Genomic DNA, 14550 nt, shown 5'->3' with positions numbered 1-14550 from the left:
CTAGCTCAGTATTGTCTTCGCAGACTGGCAGCGGCTTCTCCAAGGTTGCAGGCAGGAATCTCTCTCAGCCCTATCTTGGAGAAGCCAGGGAGGGAACTTGAAACCTTTTGCTCTTTCCAGAGCGGCTCCATCCCCTGAGGGGAATATCTTACAGTGCCCACACTTCTCATCTCACATTCTTATTTATTTATTTATGTATTTTATCTATTTGCTACATTTTTATTCCGCCTTTCTGCCTTGACAAAGGCACCCAAAGCTGTTTACAATATTAAAATAAGCAAATTACAGAAGATTAATAAAACATTGTCTCAAGCTGTTGGTCTTTTCAGGAGCTGAGGACAAGAGTGCCCTGGCCTGGGCACCTCCTTTCTTGCCTTCCTCTCAGGGCACACTGGTCTTTCAGTACTCCTGGGAAGGTCGGCGGGGAGGATTTCATATGCAACCAGGGTGGTCCCTGCTTAGCTAAGGGGTCAAGTCATGCTTGCTACCACAAGACCAGATCTCTTCTAGCAATAGGCATAGCTGATGTATCAGCCTGAGTTGATAAAAGGCACTTCTAGCCATTGTCTCAAGCCAAGAAACCAGAGAGAGTTTGGGATCCAGGAGCACTCCCAAGCTACATCCCTGATCATTCAGGGGGAGTGTAACTTCATCAAGAACAGGCAGATCTAAACTATCTCTCGAGTATTGACCTCCCACAGTCAGTACTTCCATCTTACTTGGATTCAACTTCAGTTTGTTATCCCTCATCCAGCCCTTTTTTGCCTCTAGGCAGGCATTTGAGCTTTTATATGCCAAATCATATAATTTCCTGGTGACATTGATAGGAAGAAATAGATTTGTTCTGAAGCCAAACATATAGTATTGTTCTGAAGCCAACCAGAAACAGCAATGCTTCCTGCCTCCCTCATTCTTGTGGAGACTTGGGGCTGTATATGTCACCAAAATATTCCCAGAAATTTTTCAGGAAGAGAATACAAGGAAGAAAATTCTGAGAAATTTCTACTGAGCTTTCGAATATTCTCAGAAATTTTCATGCTATCATTCCAGAAATTATTTTTTCCATCAGCAACATTCTCATTCAGGGTGGTGGGGGTGAAAGCCACTCCCCACCCCTTTTGCTGCATTACAAGGGATATGGGATAAGTGGGGGGCGGAGTTGCAGGACCGGCCCAAGAGACAGGCATGCGGGCTGCCATTTTAGTCCCCCAGCAAATTACACCTGCGGACCAATCAAGTGCAAGGAGTGGCTGCACAAGCAGTTGGCTCTTTTGCTCTGTTTTCCAGTTGCTCTATGGGCTGGCACCCTCCCGCCCACCCCTCGACTCAGTGAGGGATATTACGGGTCGCCACTGGGGCCAAGTAGGAATTTTTGGGGTCTCAACTGATTGGTGAATGTTGGGGCCTTTTTTCACCTACTTCTCACTGATTTTGTTAAGGCAGTCCCTGGGGTTAATTGGTCACTTTGTGGATAAGTGTGGGTCAGGGTAGGTTAATTTACATTTGTGTTGGGCTGGACAGCTGGACAACATAACTCACTGTTATGGTGAATGGGATTACAGAGGAAGGCTTGGTGATCTCGCGACTCTCAGGCTGGATCTTTTCCCAATCGTATGCTTGCCAGCGAACAGCACTCAGTGCCTTGCGACCTAGGTTGAGGTGGGCTGGCATGCATCTCCTCAACAGGGGTAACCTCGTGGTAAAGAGGTTTGGACTGGGTACCGAGCCAAATCAAAGCCCGGTCCTTCGCCCTCGTGTGGGCATACCTCCTATGAGACTGACCCACATAGGGGATACCCGCACTTTAGTTAAGATTCCTCGGTGCAGTTTTTGTCGTTATTCAATAAAGTGGCCCTAGTTTTTTCCAACTAAGCATGTCCTGTCGTTATTTATGCCTGGGTTTGCAAGAAGCAGCCACCACTGAGAACAACTGAGACTTTGTGGCTTCCTGTCTGTATAAGGGCAACTGGCCCTTATATATAAGATTATATATAATAGTATAACCAAGTTTATTAAACAAATAACAATCAGCTGTTTTATATTATAAAGCAGATCATGCAAACACATTTTCCCACAGGGATGAAGCAAAGAAAGTTCTTTCTATGCTATCCCTATAGAAGCTTCATTTGCAAATCTGAAGGTTATCATTTGCCAGGCCAGCTAACTTTCCACATCAATAGGAGGCTGATTAGCAGCGATTAGCACTTATTAGCACTCTCCCTTTCTGAAGGACCAGCTTCTGTTTGAAAACTGTCAGAGAATGAGAACTTACCACCAAGCAGATTGTTCAACTTTCAAACGACTCTAATAATTTGGAAAATAATGCCCCCAGGGACAATATTTGTTTATTTTTGCATTTATATCCCACTCTTCTGCCAAGGAGCCCAGAGCAATGTACATGGTTAGTTTTATCCTGACAACCCTGTGAGATAGGTTGGGCTGTGAGATAAGCAGTTGGTACACAGAGCCACACAGTGGGTTTCATGGCTGAACAGAGAATTTGAATGCAGGTCTCCCTGATCCTAGTCCAGCTGTCTTATGCTGGACAACACTATTACATTCCATAATGTTAGTGACTTTTTTAAATTTGTGAGCTTGCAGACAGAGGACGGAGGGGTGTTTGTGTGAGAGAGAGAGAGAGAGAAAAAGAGAGAGAGAGAGAAGACCATTTGTATTCTCATCTTCATGGACTGTGTTCTTTTCTTTCTTTTCCCACCAGTCCTATTGGTTAATGCTAACCACCACCTGGATGCAGGTGTGGCTGTGAAGATTTTGAATATGCAACTCTGGACATACTAAGATTATTTTTATTTTATTTTTAAAAACAGTTTTTATTTTTGAACCAGCACTTATAAAAAGCAAATTCAAGGAAATACATTCAGTTTTCTGAAGGAAGGGAGAGTGTTAATAGGCACCAATAGCTGTTAATCAGTCTCCTATAGATATGGAAAGTTAGCTGGCCAGGTGAAGGATAACCTTTAGATTTGCAAATGAAGCTTCTATAGGTGCAGCACAGAAGCAACTTTGTTTGCTTCATCTCTTTGGAAAAATGTGTTTGTATAAACTGCTCTATTAAATAAAGCAGCTGTTCATGAAGTCATTTCTTTAAAAAAACAAACGAAAGTGGATTCATTGCTTCTTTTCCCTGAGTAGGCTTCTTAAACTATAGTCTTTTGCTAACCATGCCCTGAAGGAATATGAATTTGAAATATTCTTCACTGTCAGAAATCCAGTGGGTGAGAATTACTTAATGACAGATTAATTATCTTAACAGTATTCCAAAAAGCTGGTGAATATTATTGTCCAAATCTAGTGGATAATATGTGGGGGGAAATGGCAGCTACTGTGAGACATGTGACAGTGTTGACACTGTCAGTAAGTGCCCTGGCTTTGCTGCCTCTGAAAATCTCCAAAATAACTTCCCAGTGTTGAACCCTGTGAATGTGGTGGCAGAAATGGAGGGGGCATTTTTTTCAGCCTTAAATGCTAACTAGAATAACTTCATTCGTCATTAAATCGCATATATTAAATCACCCTGGTTAGAGTTAACCATGGTTAAAAGTTGATGGAGTCATAACATTGAACCAAAATTAAAGGGGAATGAGATAGAATTGGACAGAGGAAGAGAATTCCTGGAGAAGGGTATATGTAGGCTATTCCTGATCCCATAATCATGGTTAATGGACAAGAAGAATGTTACATCTGAACTGATCTTTAGAAATAAGATCAGTTGAAAGATCTGAGATAGGAATGTGCAGAACTTGTTTGGTCATGAACCAGAACGCCGCAAACTGGGCTGGTCGAGCAGTTCAATCTCAAACCACGTTAAACCAGTTTAAACTGGTTCATCAAAGTGACCAGCCCAGCCAGTCAGTTGGGCAACCAGTTCGCATACATATGGCTTGGTCCAAATTTGGTTCGAATTTGGATCAAACCATGACAAATGGTCCATGCACACCCCTAATCTGAGATTCTGTGTAAAGGAGTTTAGGATACAAACTTGGGAAGCAAACACAGAATCAGGAGCACAGCTATAACTGAACAAAGTGGGACAAATGTCACTGGACCCCAAGAAGGGGGTGGATGACAGCTTCCTCTTTGCTCTCCCCTTCCCTTCCATCCAACTCATTGGTACGCTATTGACACCTGATCGGACTCATCTCAGCTTCAAGCAAAATGAATGCTCTCCGAGACTGGAGGAGGAGGAAATTCAGACTGTGTCCCTCCCTCTTCCTCTCTAGCTGGCTAGTGCTCAGGTTCAGTTCACCTCTTCCTCATCCTGACAGGCTCAACAGCAAGGGAGGTGTTGCTGAGCATTAGCCAGCCATTCACAAGGAGAGGAGTGTCTGGCTGGCTGCCTATCCTCTTCCATCTCAAAGATGAGACAGAGCTGAAAAGACCCTCAATTCAAGAAGCTGTTTGTTTGTTAACATATTTATATCCCATCCTCCAGTACAATACTGCTTGGTGCAGCTCACAACAGTAAAACTAGTATAAAGTTTAAAACAACAAAACAAATAAAACAGCATAAAATAAAATCAATTAAAACAAACTAAATTAAAAATAAATAAATAAATAAAATTAAAAGTCCATCAATTTATCGTTACAAGATTTTAGAAGTCTCTTTAAAAAGATGGATCTTGAGATCTTTTAAAAAAGCCTAAGCAAGGAAGCATGGCAAAGTTATTCTGGGATGGCATTCTGAGGGGCCACAACCATGAAAGCTCTGTCTCTTGTCGCTCCCAACATGGCTGATTTCATCTTGCAGGGAGGTTGTTAGAGCTGACCCCTTCTTAAGAAACCCACTTTAGAGCCCTAAAGTAAAGTTGTGCCATAGAGTCGCTGTCTACTCCTAGCGACCACAGAGCCCTGTGGTATTTCTTTGGTAGAATACATGAAGGGTTTAATTGCCTCCTTTCACGCAGTATGAGATGATGCCTTTCAGCATCTTCCTATATCGCTGCTGCCCATATAGGTATTTCCCATAGTCTGGGAAACATACCAGCAGGGATTCAAACTGACTATCTCATGCTTTCTAGGCAAGTCATTTCCCGCCCTGGTGATGGATAATTATAGGCCAGTCTCCAAACTCCCATAGTTGGGTAAGATGATTGAAAGGGTAAGATGATTGAAAGACCAGCTCCAAGAGGTCTTGGAGGAAACATTATCTAGACCCAGATCAAACCGGCTTTAGAGTGGGCTATGGGCTGGAGACAGCTTTGGTCGGCCTAATAAATGACTTTTGCCAAGGAATTGACCCAGAGAGTTTGACTCTGCAAGTTATTTTGATACTGTTAACCATTGTATCCTTCTGGATTGCCTGAGGGATTTGGGGATAGGAGGCATTGTTTTACAGTGGTTCTGCTTCTGTGTCTCAAGTAGACTTCAGATGGTGGCGATTGGTGACATAAGCTCTTCAAAATGGGAGATATTATATGGAATCTCCCAGGGCTCCATTCTGTCACCAATGCTACATGAATCCACTGAGTGAGGTCATCAGGGGATTTGGTGCTGGGTGTAATTACCCAAATCTATTTCTTGTTGTCATCCATATCAAGAGATGGTGTTAGTCCCTTAAATGCCTGCCTACAGGCAGTAATGGGCTGGATGAAGGATAATAAACTGAGGCTGAATCCAAGCAAGACAGAGGTGCTCATAGTTGGGGGTTGTAATCTGCAAGATAGGATAGAACTGCCTGTTCTGGATGGGTTTACACTCCCCCAGAAAGAACAGGTTCGTAGCTTGGGAGTGCTCTTGGAGCTGGGTCTTAACCTGGTGCCTCAGGTTAAGGCTGTGGCCAGGATAAATTTTTACAGCTGCAATTGATTCAACAACTCTGCCCATTTCTTGAGAATGACCTGAAAACAATGGTACACCAGCTGGTAACCTCGAGGTTGGCCTACTGCAATGTGCTCTGTGTAGATCTGCCTTTGCATGTAGTTTGGAATCTTCAGTTAGTTCAAAATGCAGCAGCCAAATTGGTCTCTTTGGTATCCCGGAGAGACCACATTATGCCTGTTCTTAAACAGTTGCACTGGCTGCTGCTATGTTTCCGTTCAAAGTACAACGTTCTGGTTATTACTTTTAAAGCTCTGAATGGCTTAGGTCCAGGTTACTTGAGAGAGCTCCTTTCTCTACGACATCTCTACCAGTCATTGCAATCATCAGGAGGGGTCTGTCTTTGGGTGCCACTGGTTCATCTGGTGGCATCCTGTGATAGTGCCTTCCCTGTTGTTGCCCCTAGGTTGTAAAACATGCTCCTCATGGATATGACAGAATTGTCTTCCTTGGAGGCCTTTAGGAGAGCCTTAAAAATCCATCTTTTTAGCCTGCCTTTTAATGATATTAATTTTTAATGTTAATTTTAATGTTTTTAATTGGTATTTGATTGGAATTTTAATCTGTTTTTGATTGGTTTAACATTCTGATTGTTATGTATTTTAAAAAAAATTGGTGTAAACCGCCCTGGGCCACTTTAGGAAGGGTGGTATAAATTGAACAAATAAATAATAAAATAAATGAGTGACTGAGGAATACCTCAGGAATACAAGTAGGGTCGTAGCTGGCATACCAGTCATAACTGGTAAAAGGCACGCCTGCAGTCCGCCGCCACCTGTGCCTACAAGGACAGCAGCAGGTCCAGAAGCACCCCCAAGCTGGGAACTTGGTCTTTCAGAGGGAATAGAGACGCTTTTGGGATCCCTACCCTTTTAAAATAGAACAGGGTAAAACCACAGTGCTTCTTTTCTCTGGGCCTCCCCCCCAGATTCCTTAGGAACTGGGTTTATTTTACCTCTAAATCCTGGGGTGAAATCTAAGACTCAATTTCCCATGCAAAACTTGACTGAGTGATGGGTGGCAGGGAAAGAGAGAGAAAGAGATTTGGCAAAAAAGAAAGATAAAAGCGATGTATGAATATATGAGGTGATTTTAACAGGTACATATATTTTTAAAATGTTTAAATATTTTAATATATTTTTAAAATGTGCGTGCGTGCATGTGGAATGTGTATTGCAAGGCAGCAAGAAAAAGGATATGCCAACCACATTTTGGTTTTTGCATGGAAATAGGGAAGAGAGGGCGGCAGGACTCTTTGTTTCAGGGCCCACTCGAGCCTTGCTATGTCTCTACACAGAATTGTAGTACAGGAGGCCCTTGGTTATTGCTTCACTCTATTGCTTCACTCTGCAAACAGTTCGGTTATATATACCGAGTTTCAATTTTGCGGGAGTGAATTTCGGCCATTCGCATTTCCTATGCACACTTCTGCTCTCATTTCCTGTGGTTTTTCATTAAATAAACTAAGTTTAGTTTAGTTTAGAAATATTTCCAGCATGGAGGCACTTCTGGAGACAGTGTGGAGCCATGTTGGTGCATGTTTTTTGTGGAATTTTGAAGATTTTTTGTTTAGGGGAGCATTACTGGATTTGCTGGAGAGAGTGAGGTGCAGTACTATAGTCCTCTCTTATTTCTGTTTCCTGGGTTTGTTTTTTGGGCCCATTTTTAATACTTTTTCTTGTGAGGAGGAAGCTAATCCCATCATTCCCATAGGCACAATATTCCAATTATTGCAGTTTCGGCATTTGCTGTGGTATTGTGGAATGTAACCCCCACAATAATGGAGGGCCTCCTGCATACGTTTTAGTAATTGCAGATCAGAAGTTATAGCAGCATATTTTATTAAATTTTATTAAATTTCAAAGCAATTACAGGGGCAAAGGTTTTATTTTTTCTGGATGACTTATTGCATAATTAGACAATAGCTTAGCAAAGATAAGTACTCTTCTGACAAAGTTTAATTATTTACCTTTTCATCTCCTTTCTACTGATCTGCATTTTGTCCTTAGGAGCTTTTGTTTTTGTTTTTGTTTTTTTAAGCATGACTTCTGGATTATATTATTTCTCCTTGCATGGTTTGTGCATATCTCTGTGTCCTTAGGACAATATGGCAGAAGCTTAGTTCATACGTTACCTACTATAACATGATATGTTACCATCTTGCAGTGGTAACATATGCAAGTTTCGTTCATATGGGTCCCCTAATTTGCATGCTTCCTGGAGCAGGTAATGCTAATCAGGGCTGATTTTTCCCCAGTCAAAATAGTTGTAAGCTTCAGCACACAGAGAATTAAATCCCATTGAAATCAGTGGTTTTTGCTTCCAAGGCGAAACCTTTAGTAGTGTGATATGAGACACAAACGTAAAATATTTGAAGTGGCAGAAATGCTTCGGCAGCTCTAAACTCACAAGCATGGGGAAAAAGTGTTTCCTAAGCAAAGCAAATTAGCATTTATTCAAAGCTATCACCCCATAAAATATTGAATATATTTTCTCTTTAGATCATTAGAGTATTCTGATGTGTATAACACAGCAAAAATGCAATGAGGAAAAAATGTAATGTTAAGAAAAAATTTTATTTTGGAAGGCAGAGCTACGTAATGTAAGACAAGAAGCCGTCACTTTCCATTGGTTATCGGATATCTGAAATCGAACACATTTTAGATGGCGAGCATTGAATTTAAATCCAGTTTTTGCTATGTATTAATTGGTAGTGGAAAAGTCAGTATGAGTTAAATTCCATAGACAACCATTTTCTTCCTGTGTTGACAGTAGTAGTTTTAAATTAGTTTGTCCCAATTTAAATTAGTTTGTCCCAATTCCTGTGTTGACAGTAGTAGTTTTAAATTAGTTTGTCCCAATTTTGTAATGAGGATTTTTTTTTTATGAAAAAAATCTGAAATATTGTATTGGCTATCATTTAATATGTGATATCTTTTAATTCATTATTTACATAATGACTTATATCATTGTTTAAAAAATTGGCAGTGCTCATGGCTAATGTGTGATGTACTTTTAGTCTATGTTGTGTGTGTGTGTTTTTAAAATAGACAAGAAAAACTATTTTAATTACTAAAAACCGAACTATATTTCTTATATGAACAGTATGTTGAAGCTTTCTGCTTGTCAAGAATAACAAGTGTTGAGATTTAGTGTAGCTTGTCATAAAATGAGAATATATTGTATTTTTGCATTTCCTAGGACTGTGTTTAATTTTTTCATCAGCCTGTCAATAAGTTACATTAATATTGTTTACAGTTATCTCTCTGTTTTCCTCTCTCCCCTTTCTTTCCTTTTTTCTACCCTAAAGCTACTTAAGGAGATAGTGCGGAAACGCAGAAGCATTCGTTTGGGGAGAGAAGCAGATTTAAAGCCATATATTGCAGCACACTTTGAAGTTCTTCCTACTGAGTTCACCCTGGGGGATAAGAAACAGTATGGTGGTTTTGAGAACAAGCAGCTCCAAAACGGCCAAGAATATGTTGTGTTTATTTTAGCTGTTATGGAACACTCAGAATCTGTAAGTTGACTACAGGATTTAAGTTGTTGATTTGTGCCAAAAATGTACCTCTCTGAAGTTCCTGTAGCATTATTCACATACCTTTCTGTTCTATCGTCTTTTGTAAAGTCAGCTACATACTCAGGAAAGTGCCGCATTTCAAAAACTCTTACTTATTTTGAATGGCTTCTCCAGGCGGAGACAGCCTCCCCCTATATGCCCCAAAAGCCTGCTTCCCACAATCACCAATGTGAGTAAATTCAATGCACAGTTGAGCAACAAGATCGTACCCATTCACAGTGCAGTGCCAGGTTGTAGGGCTGATAACTGCACTCGGGTGCCCAATGGCATGCTCCCAAACTCTCTCAACTCATTTCCTGCACCCCCTGGCACATCCCTCCAAGCCTACCAGTGAATGGGGAGGAGATCAAAAGCAGCAGGGCAGGTTGGTGTTTTTCCCTTTAGATGAATGGGGGGATGCAGTTGCAGCAGCAGCTCTTCCTCCTCACGCTTGGAGGGAAGAATCGGGAAATCAGAGGTAGAGACACTACAAGTCTCTCACGCCATTGCTGCCTTTTTCCACCCACTTCCCCATTCGCAGCTTGGAATATCTATGTCCTTGGGAGTGTTGTGAATGCTCGGGCCAGTGCCCCTACTCGTCACTGCCTTTTTGTCTAGTGTCAACATAAACATGTTGTTACCTTGGTCTGCTGGACACAACTGCGACAGTCTGTGTCTATGCTTTTCTAAAAGTGGGGGATATTAGCATCAAATGGGTGCAGACCCATGAACATCAAGAAAATGCTCAAAATCCTGCAGGACTGTGACTGTGGTGTGTAGACACTGGAAGGGGAAAATGGAGAATGGAGACTTGTTTTATTGAGGGACCAGAAAATGAAAAAGTGGTAGTTAAACTTACAGCATGTTTACTAAGATATTGTACTGGGAAGGGGGACAAAGCCTTGAGGGTGAGAGAAAAGAGAAAGTGCTTGTCATAGCTACCTGAATCTAGCTGCGGAATTCCTTCTCTGGGGAGCTCAAGCATAAAGCAAGCTCATTGGGTGCACCTGGACAGTGTGAGGCACAGCCTCTAATGGCAAATGTGGCAAATGCAGGAGGCAAAGGCACCTGCAAAAGCAAAACTGAAATGCAAGTGCACCCCAGGCAGAGTGCGGGCTTTCAAGAGGGCTAGATGGCAAACTCACAGTACCATGCTTGAGGGGGTGTTTTAGTCAAAAACATACCCCAAGGCATTGAAGGAAGTCTAGAAGAGGCTAGTAGATTGTCTCCTTCAGGAATTTACTATGACTTCAGGAGTTCCTGCTCTTGATAATATTGGATATTGATTGGGTTATATAGGGTGGCAACCCCATACACTCTTTTAGACAACAAACATTTCCTGAAGGAGTTATTCCCCTAGACAATCACCTGAATAGAATTTTGGAGAAGGGCACATCACGCATTCTGGCATAGACTTGCTTAATTTTGATAACAGGAGGGAGGAAATGAGGTGGAGAGTCTATTATAACCTTTTTATCTCTCAAAGTACATCGGAGAAAGTGCATTCCTTTCCCTTTTGTCTCTTTTCAACCCTATCAAACACTCTAAATTAAAAAGGGACTATTAAAGTTCGTTTTGTATCTTTTCAACCCTATTTGGGTCTGCTCTGCATCTCTCTCTCTCTGTGCCTATGATCTAATGCAATCAGAGAGAGGCATTTCCTCTAGTTTGTTGTTGTTCTTTGCAAATAAACCTGGAAAGCACTTTCTAGCAAACCGCCTGGCCAAAACAACCTATTGCATGAAATACAGCCAGCGTTTCTCTTCCAAACAGGCTAAGGACAAGTGATGGCTGAAAGGCTAAGGTTTAGAGGCACACGGAAGAACCCCTAGAAAGGTGTTGCAAGCATGGCCAGTAACAATGTTTGTGTGCTTATTCCAATATAAAGATACGAGATGCATGTGATGTTTCTTCCCGCACAAAATGTTGACAGTACTGTTTATTATTTTTCCCATTTGTTAGATTTTAATAATATATTCATAAAAGAAATGGGGGAACACATCATTAAGTGGTTAAGCAGAGAAGTAGAGTGGCAGAGAAAGGGATGTGTGTCCACTAGTTTTGTAGAAGTCTGTGGCCTGGATGAAGTAGAGTTGTCCAGAAAAGAGTGTTACTGTATGCTTTCCAGATTTTCAGATAACTTCTTTTTTCAAAAGTATTTTATATGTTGTGAGTTCATGAAGGGCTACTGAAGATTACAGGTAGTCCTCTGTCCATTAATGTATTGATGGAGTCTGTTTTCCATTGTTACAAAACAATGCATTTGGCAGCTAGCAGGCTGCAAGATTTCCAGATTATGCATTTGCAGTGTGTGCATCTACACTGCCTACAGACATTATGCTCAGCACGGAGAATGGAGACAGGCCCAATCCCATTGCACACTGACTTCACCCACATTTCTGAATGAGTACACTCACTGTGAGCTACCTAATGGTGCAGTGGGAAAGTAACTTGCCTAGGGAGCAAGAGGTTGCTGGTTCAAATTCCTGCTGGTATGTTTTCCAGACTATGGGAAACACCTATATTGGGCAGCAGCGATATAGGAAGATGCTGAAAGGCATCATCTCATACTGCGCAGAAGGAGGCAATGGTAAACCCCTCCTGTATACTACCAAAGACAACCACATGGCTCTGTGGTCACCAGGAGTCGACACTGACTCAACCACACAACTTTACTTTACACTCACTGTTATCAGCGCTGCTCATATCCCTCACAAGTCATAAGCTCTGCTTCTTGAATTCCCTCTTCAATGTTACTGAGGCATGAATGTCATACTAGTATATTTTATCATGCCTTTTTAAAAAAGTTATCTCTTGCCTGGAGATATATTGCTCAGACAGTGGTGCTCATTGCCAAACATCTTTGGAAGAAGGAAACTAATCAAGGACATGCACAGCTAACTTCTTTAATTATAGTAATTTGCTACTGACTTTATCAGTGAAATGTAACAAAGTTAGAAAATAATGTACCAAAAAGAAGAATTCCTGAGGTGATCTAAATAATGAGTTGTCTTTCTCCTCTTATGTAATTTATCTCTTTCTTATGACCTTTTTATGCTTGACTTGTTTGAACCGCATGTAATACAGCTTAAAAAAATTATTAAGCAGGGGGTAGAAAGAGGATTGTGGGAAGGAGTCACAACAGCATTAACATTTTAACATTTAAGTTACTTGTTGCCTTCCTAATTGGCTCTTAAACCTGCCATGTATGTGTCAGGGGCTGTGCCTGTTGAGGTTAATTAATTCTGTTCAGTGGATTGTTTCCTGGTGGCTCTCCTTTTTCCGAGAGGTTTCTTCTAGCTAGTTGTTTAGTCTACTTTTATATTTGTAGTTCTGTTTGACAATGAATACCTGGGATAGCCCCTGCACCCATACTTGAAACAGTTGCAAAGATAATCACAGGAATAAAAGCTTTGGAAATGAAAGGCAGGGGGAGATAACCCCATCCTCTCCATTCATGAGAATCCTCTTTCTTGTAGCAATGTTTTATCCTCACTACTAAATGATTAAATCTTATTTCCCTCTAGACCATGTATGCAACCAGCCCATATTCTGAAACTGTTGTGTCAGTGGATCTTAATCCCCAGCCAATAACAGATGAAGAAGAAGGCTTGATTTGGGTTGTAGGACCAGTTCTTGCAGTTGTGTTTATCATCTGTATTGTTATAGCTATATTGCTGTATAAAAGGTAAGTTTACAAAATAGTTTCAAGATCAGGCAGCCTTTAGATACACATGGTGTGTTTATTGGGCAGGAAAAGTATGGTTTCTTGCACAGAGGTCTGCTTCATCAGTTTTAAAGTTGGTCAGTTTATATCAGGGATTCTCAAAATTCTTCCATTATGAGAACTCAGGGCAAGGAATGTTTGACTATTTTTGGAATAGATTTCTTTCTCTACTAGAAATGCAAAAGCAATTTAGGGAACAATACTTTCCCAAAGTCAAGTGTAGCCCTATTTGTCAAAGTAACCTTGTTGTTAGGTATAACAACAGGTATAAAGGCCTATGCTATCTTCTTTCCATTAAGTCTGCTGGCTTGAGCCCCAGTGCATGAAACCTGGGTCCATGAATGCTTCTCTGCTAGATCACTCAAGATGTAACAGAAAGAAAATCGTTTATTTTAATACCAAGAAAGGAACAATAATGTGAAGATTTGGCTTTTGCCAAATTCAGCAAGGTAACACACAAGTTTGAGGAAACATAACCCGGAAGTCTAGGTACACAGCTAATAATTGCTCTCACCAAGTACGGTTTATAGGTCACCTGGCAGTACAGTTGATGCCAAATATTCTTTGTTCTGCTGCCACTCCCCCTTCTGGAGCAACTTCCAATTTGAGAACATTGCCCTTGGTAGGATGCAGTGGGTCTGTCTCACATGACTGCTTCTCAGAAACAATCTAAGGTTTACACCATCCTCCTCTGTCCCTTACTGATGATTCAAGTGGTAGCTGCACAATTCAGCCAATATAGAGGTGGACCTCATTATCCCCAAGGGTTCTGTTCCCACAGATTATCATGGGTAATAAAACCACGAATAATGAGGCATCAAGTTTATGAGGTTAGGTTCCTAGACTCCTAAGAAATATGGTAAAAACTTTTTACGAGGGAAAATGGGCCAAATAAAGTACCATACCATTTAAAAAAAAAATTAAATTGACAAAATGAGCCACAAAATGACTCCTGTGGACAAAATGGCAACTGGAAATGACCTCCACAGCCTTCTAGGAACCACAGATACATTGGTTTTAACCCTTTTGTATCTGCAGATAAAGAGATTGGGTGACAGGAATCAGGCAATGGAATGACAGGAATCAGGCATAGCTGTGTTTGCACAGCTAGCAAACACAGAAATGGAGTTTTCCTTCAGAAATGGAAAGAAATGGAGCCCATCTCATGCTTTGAGAACGATGTCAATATGTACATTCATTACAGAGCCAGATGTCATTGTAGAACTTGCCACAGTCTGAAATGCATATTATAAAGCAGTCCTTTGCAGTTCACCTTTTGGGGAAAATAAAGCATTTTAAATCTATTGAGTGCAATTGATAAAATCATGTTCTTAAGCTAAAAATACTTTTAATATTTAATAGTGCTCCCTGCTGAAATCAGAACCTCCCCATCTCTGACAACTTTTAAAGACACATTTATTTACCC

At 41.0% G+C, this 14550-nt stretch overlaps 1 protein-coding gene across 42 annotated transcripts in view; it reads left to right on the top strand.

Annotated features, from left to right (window-relative positions):
- PTPRD (protein tyrosine phosphatase receptor type D) overlaps positions 1-14550 on the top strand; it is a 1992390-nt gene that overhangs the window by 1813514 nt on the left and 164326 nt on the right. For all 42 annotated transcript variants that reach the window (XM_053297923.1, XM_053297924.1, XM_053297928.1 and 39 more), the window contains 2 exons: positions 9149-9358; positions 12925-13085. In XM_053297923.1, coding sequence (XP_053153898.1) covers positions 9149-9358; positions 12925-13085 — 371 coding nt within the window. The remainder of the gene's footprint in view (positions 1-9148; positions 9359-12924; positions 13086-14550) is intronic.

Source organism: Hemicordylus capensis, chromosome 2 (assembly GCF_027244095.1).
Source record: "Hemicordylus capensis ecotype Gifberg chromosome 2, rHemCap1.1.pri, whole genome shotgun sequence".
NCBI lineage: Eukaryota > Metazoa > Chordata > Lepidosauria > Squamata > Cordylidae > Hemicordylus > Hemicordylus capensis.
The sequence above is the reverse complement of the archived record's forward strand: the minus strand, read 5'-3'. Positions and strand labels throughout refer to the sequence as shown.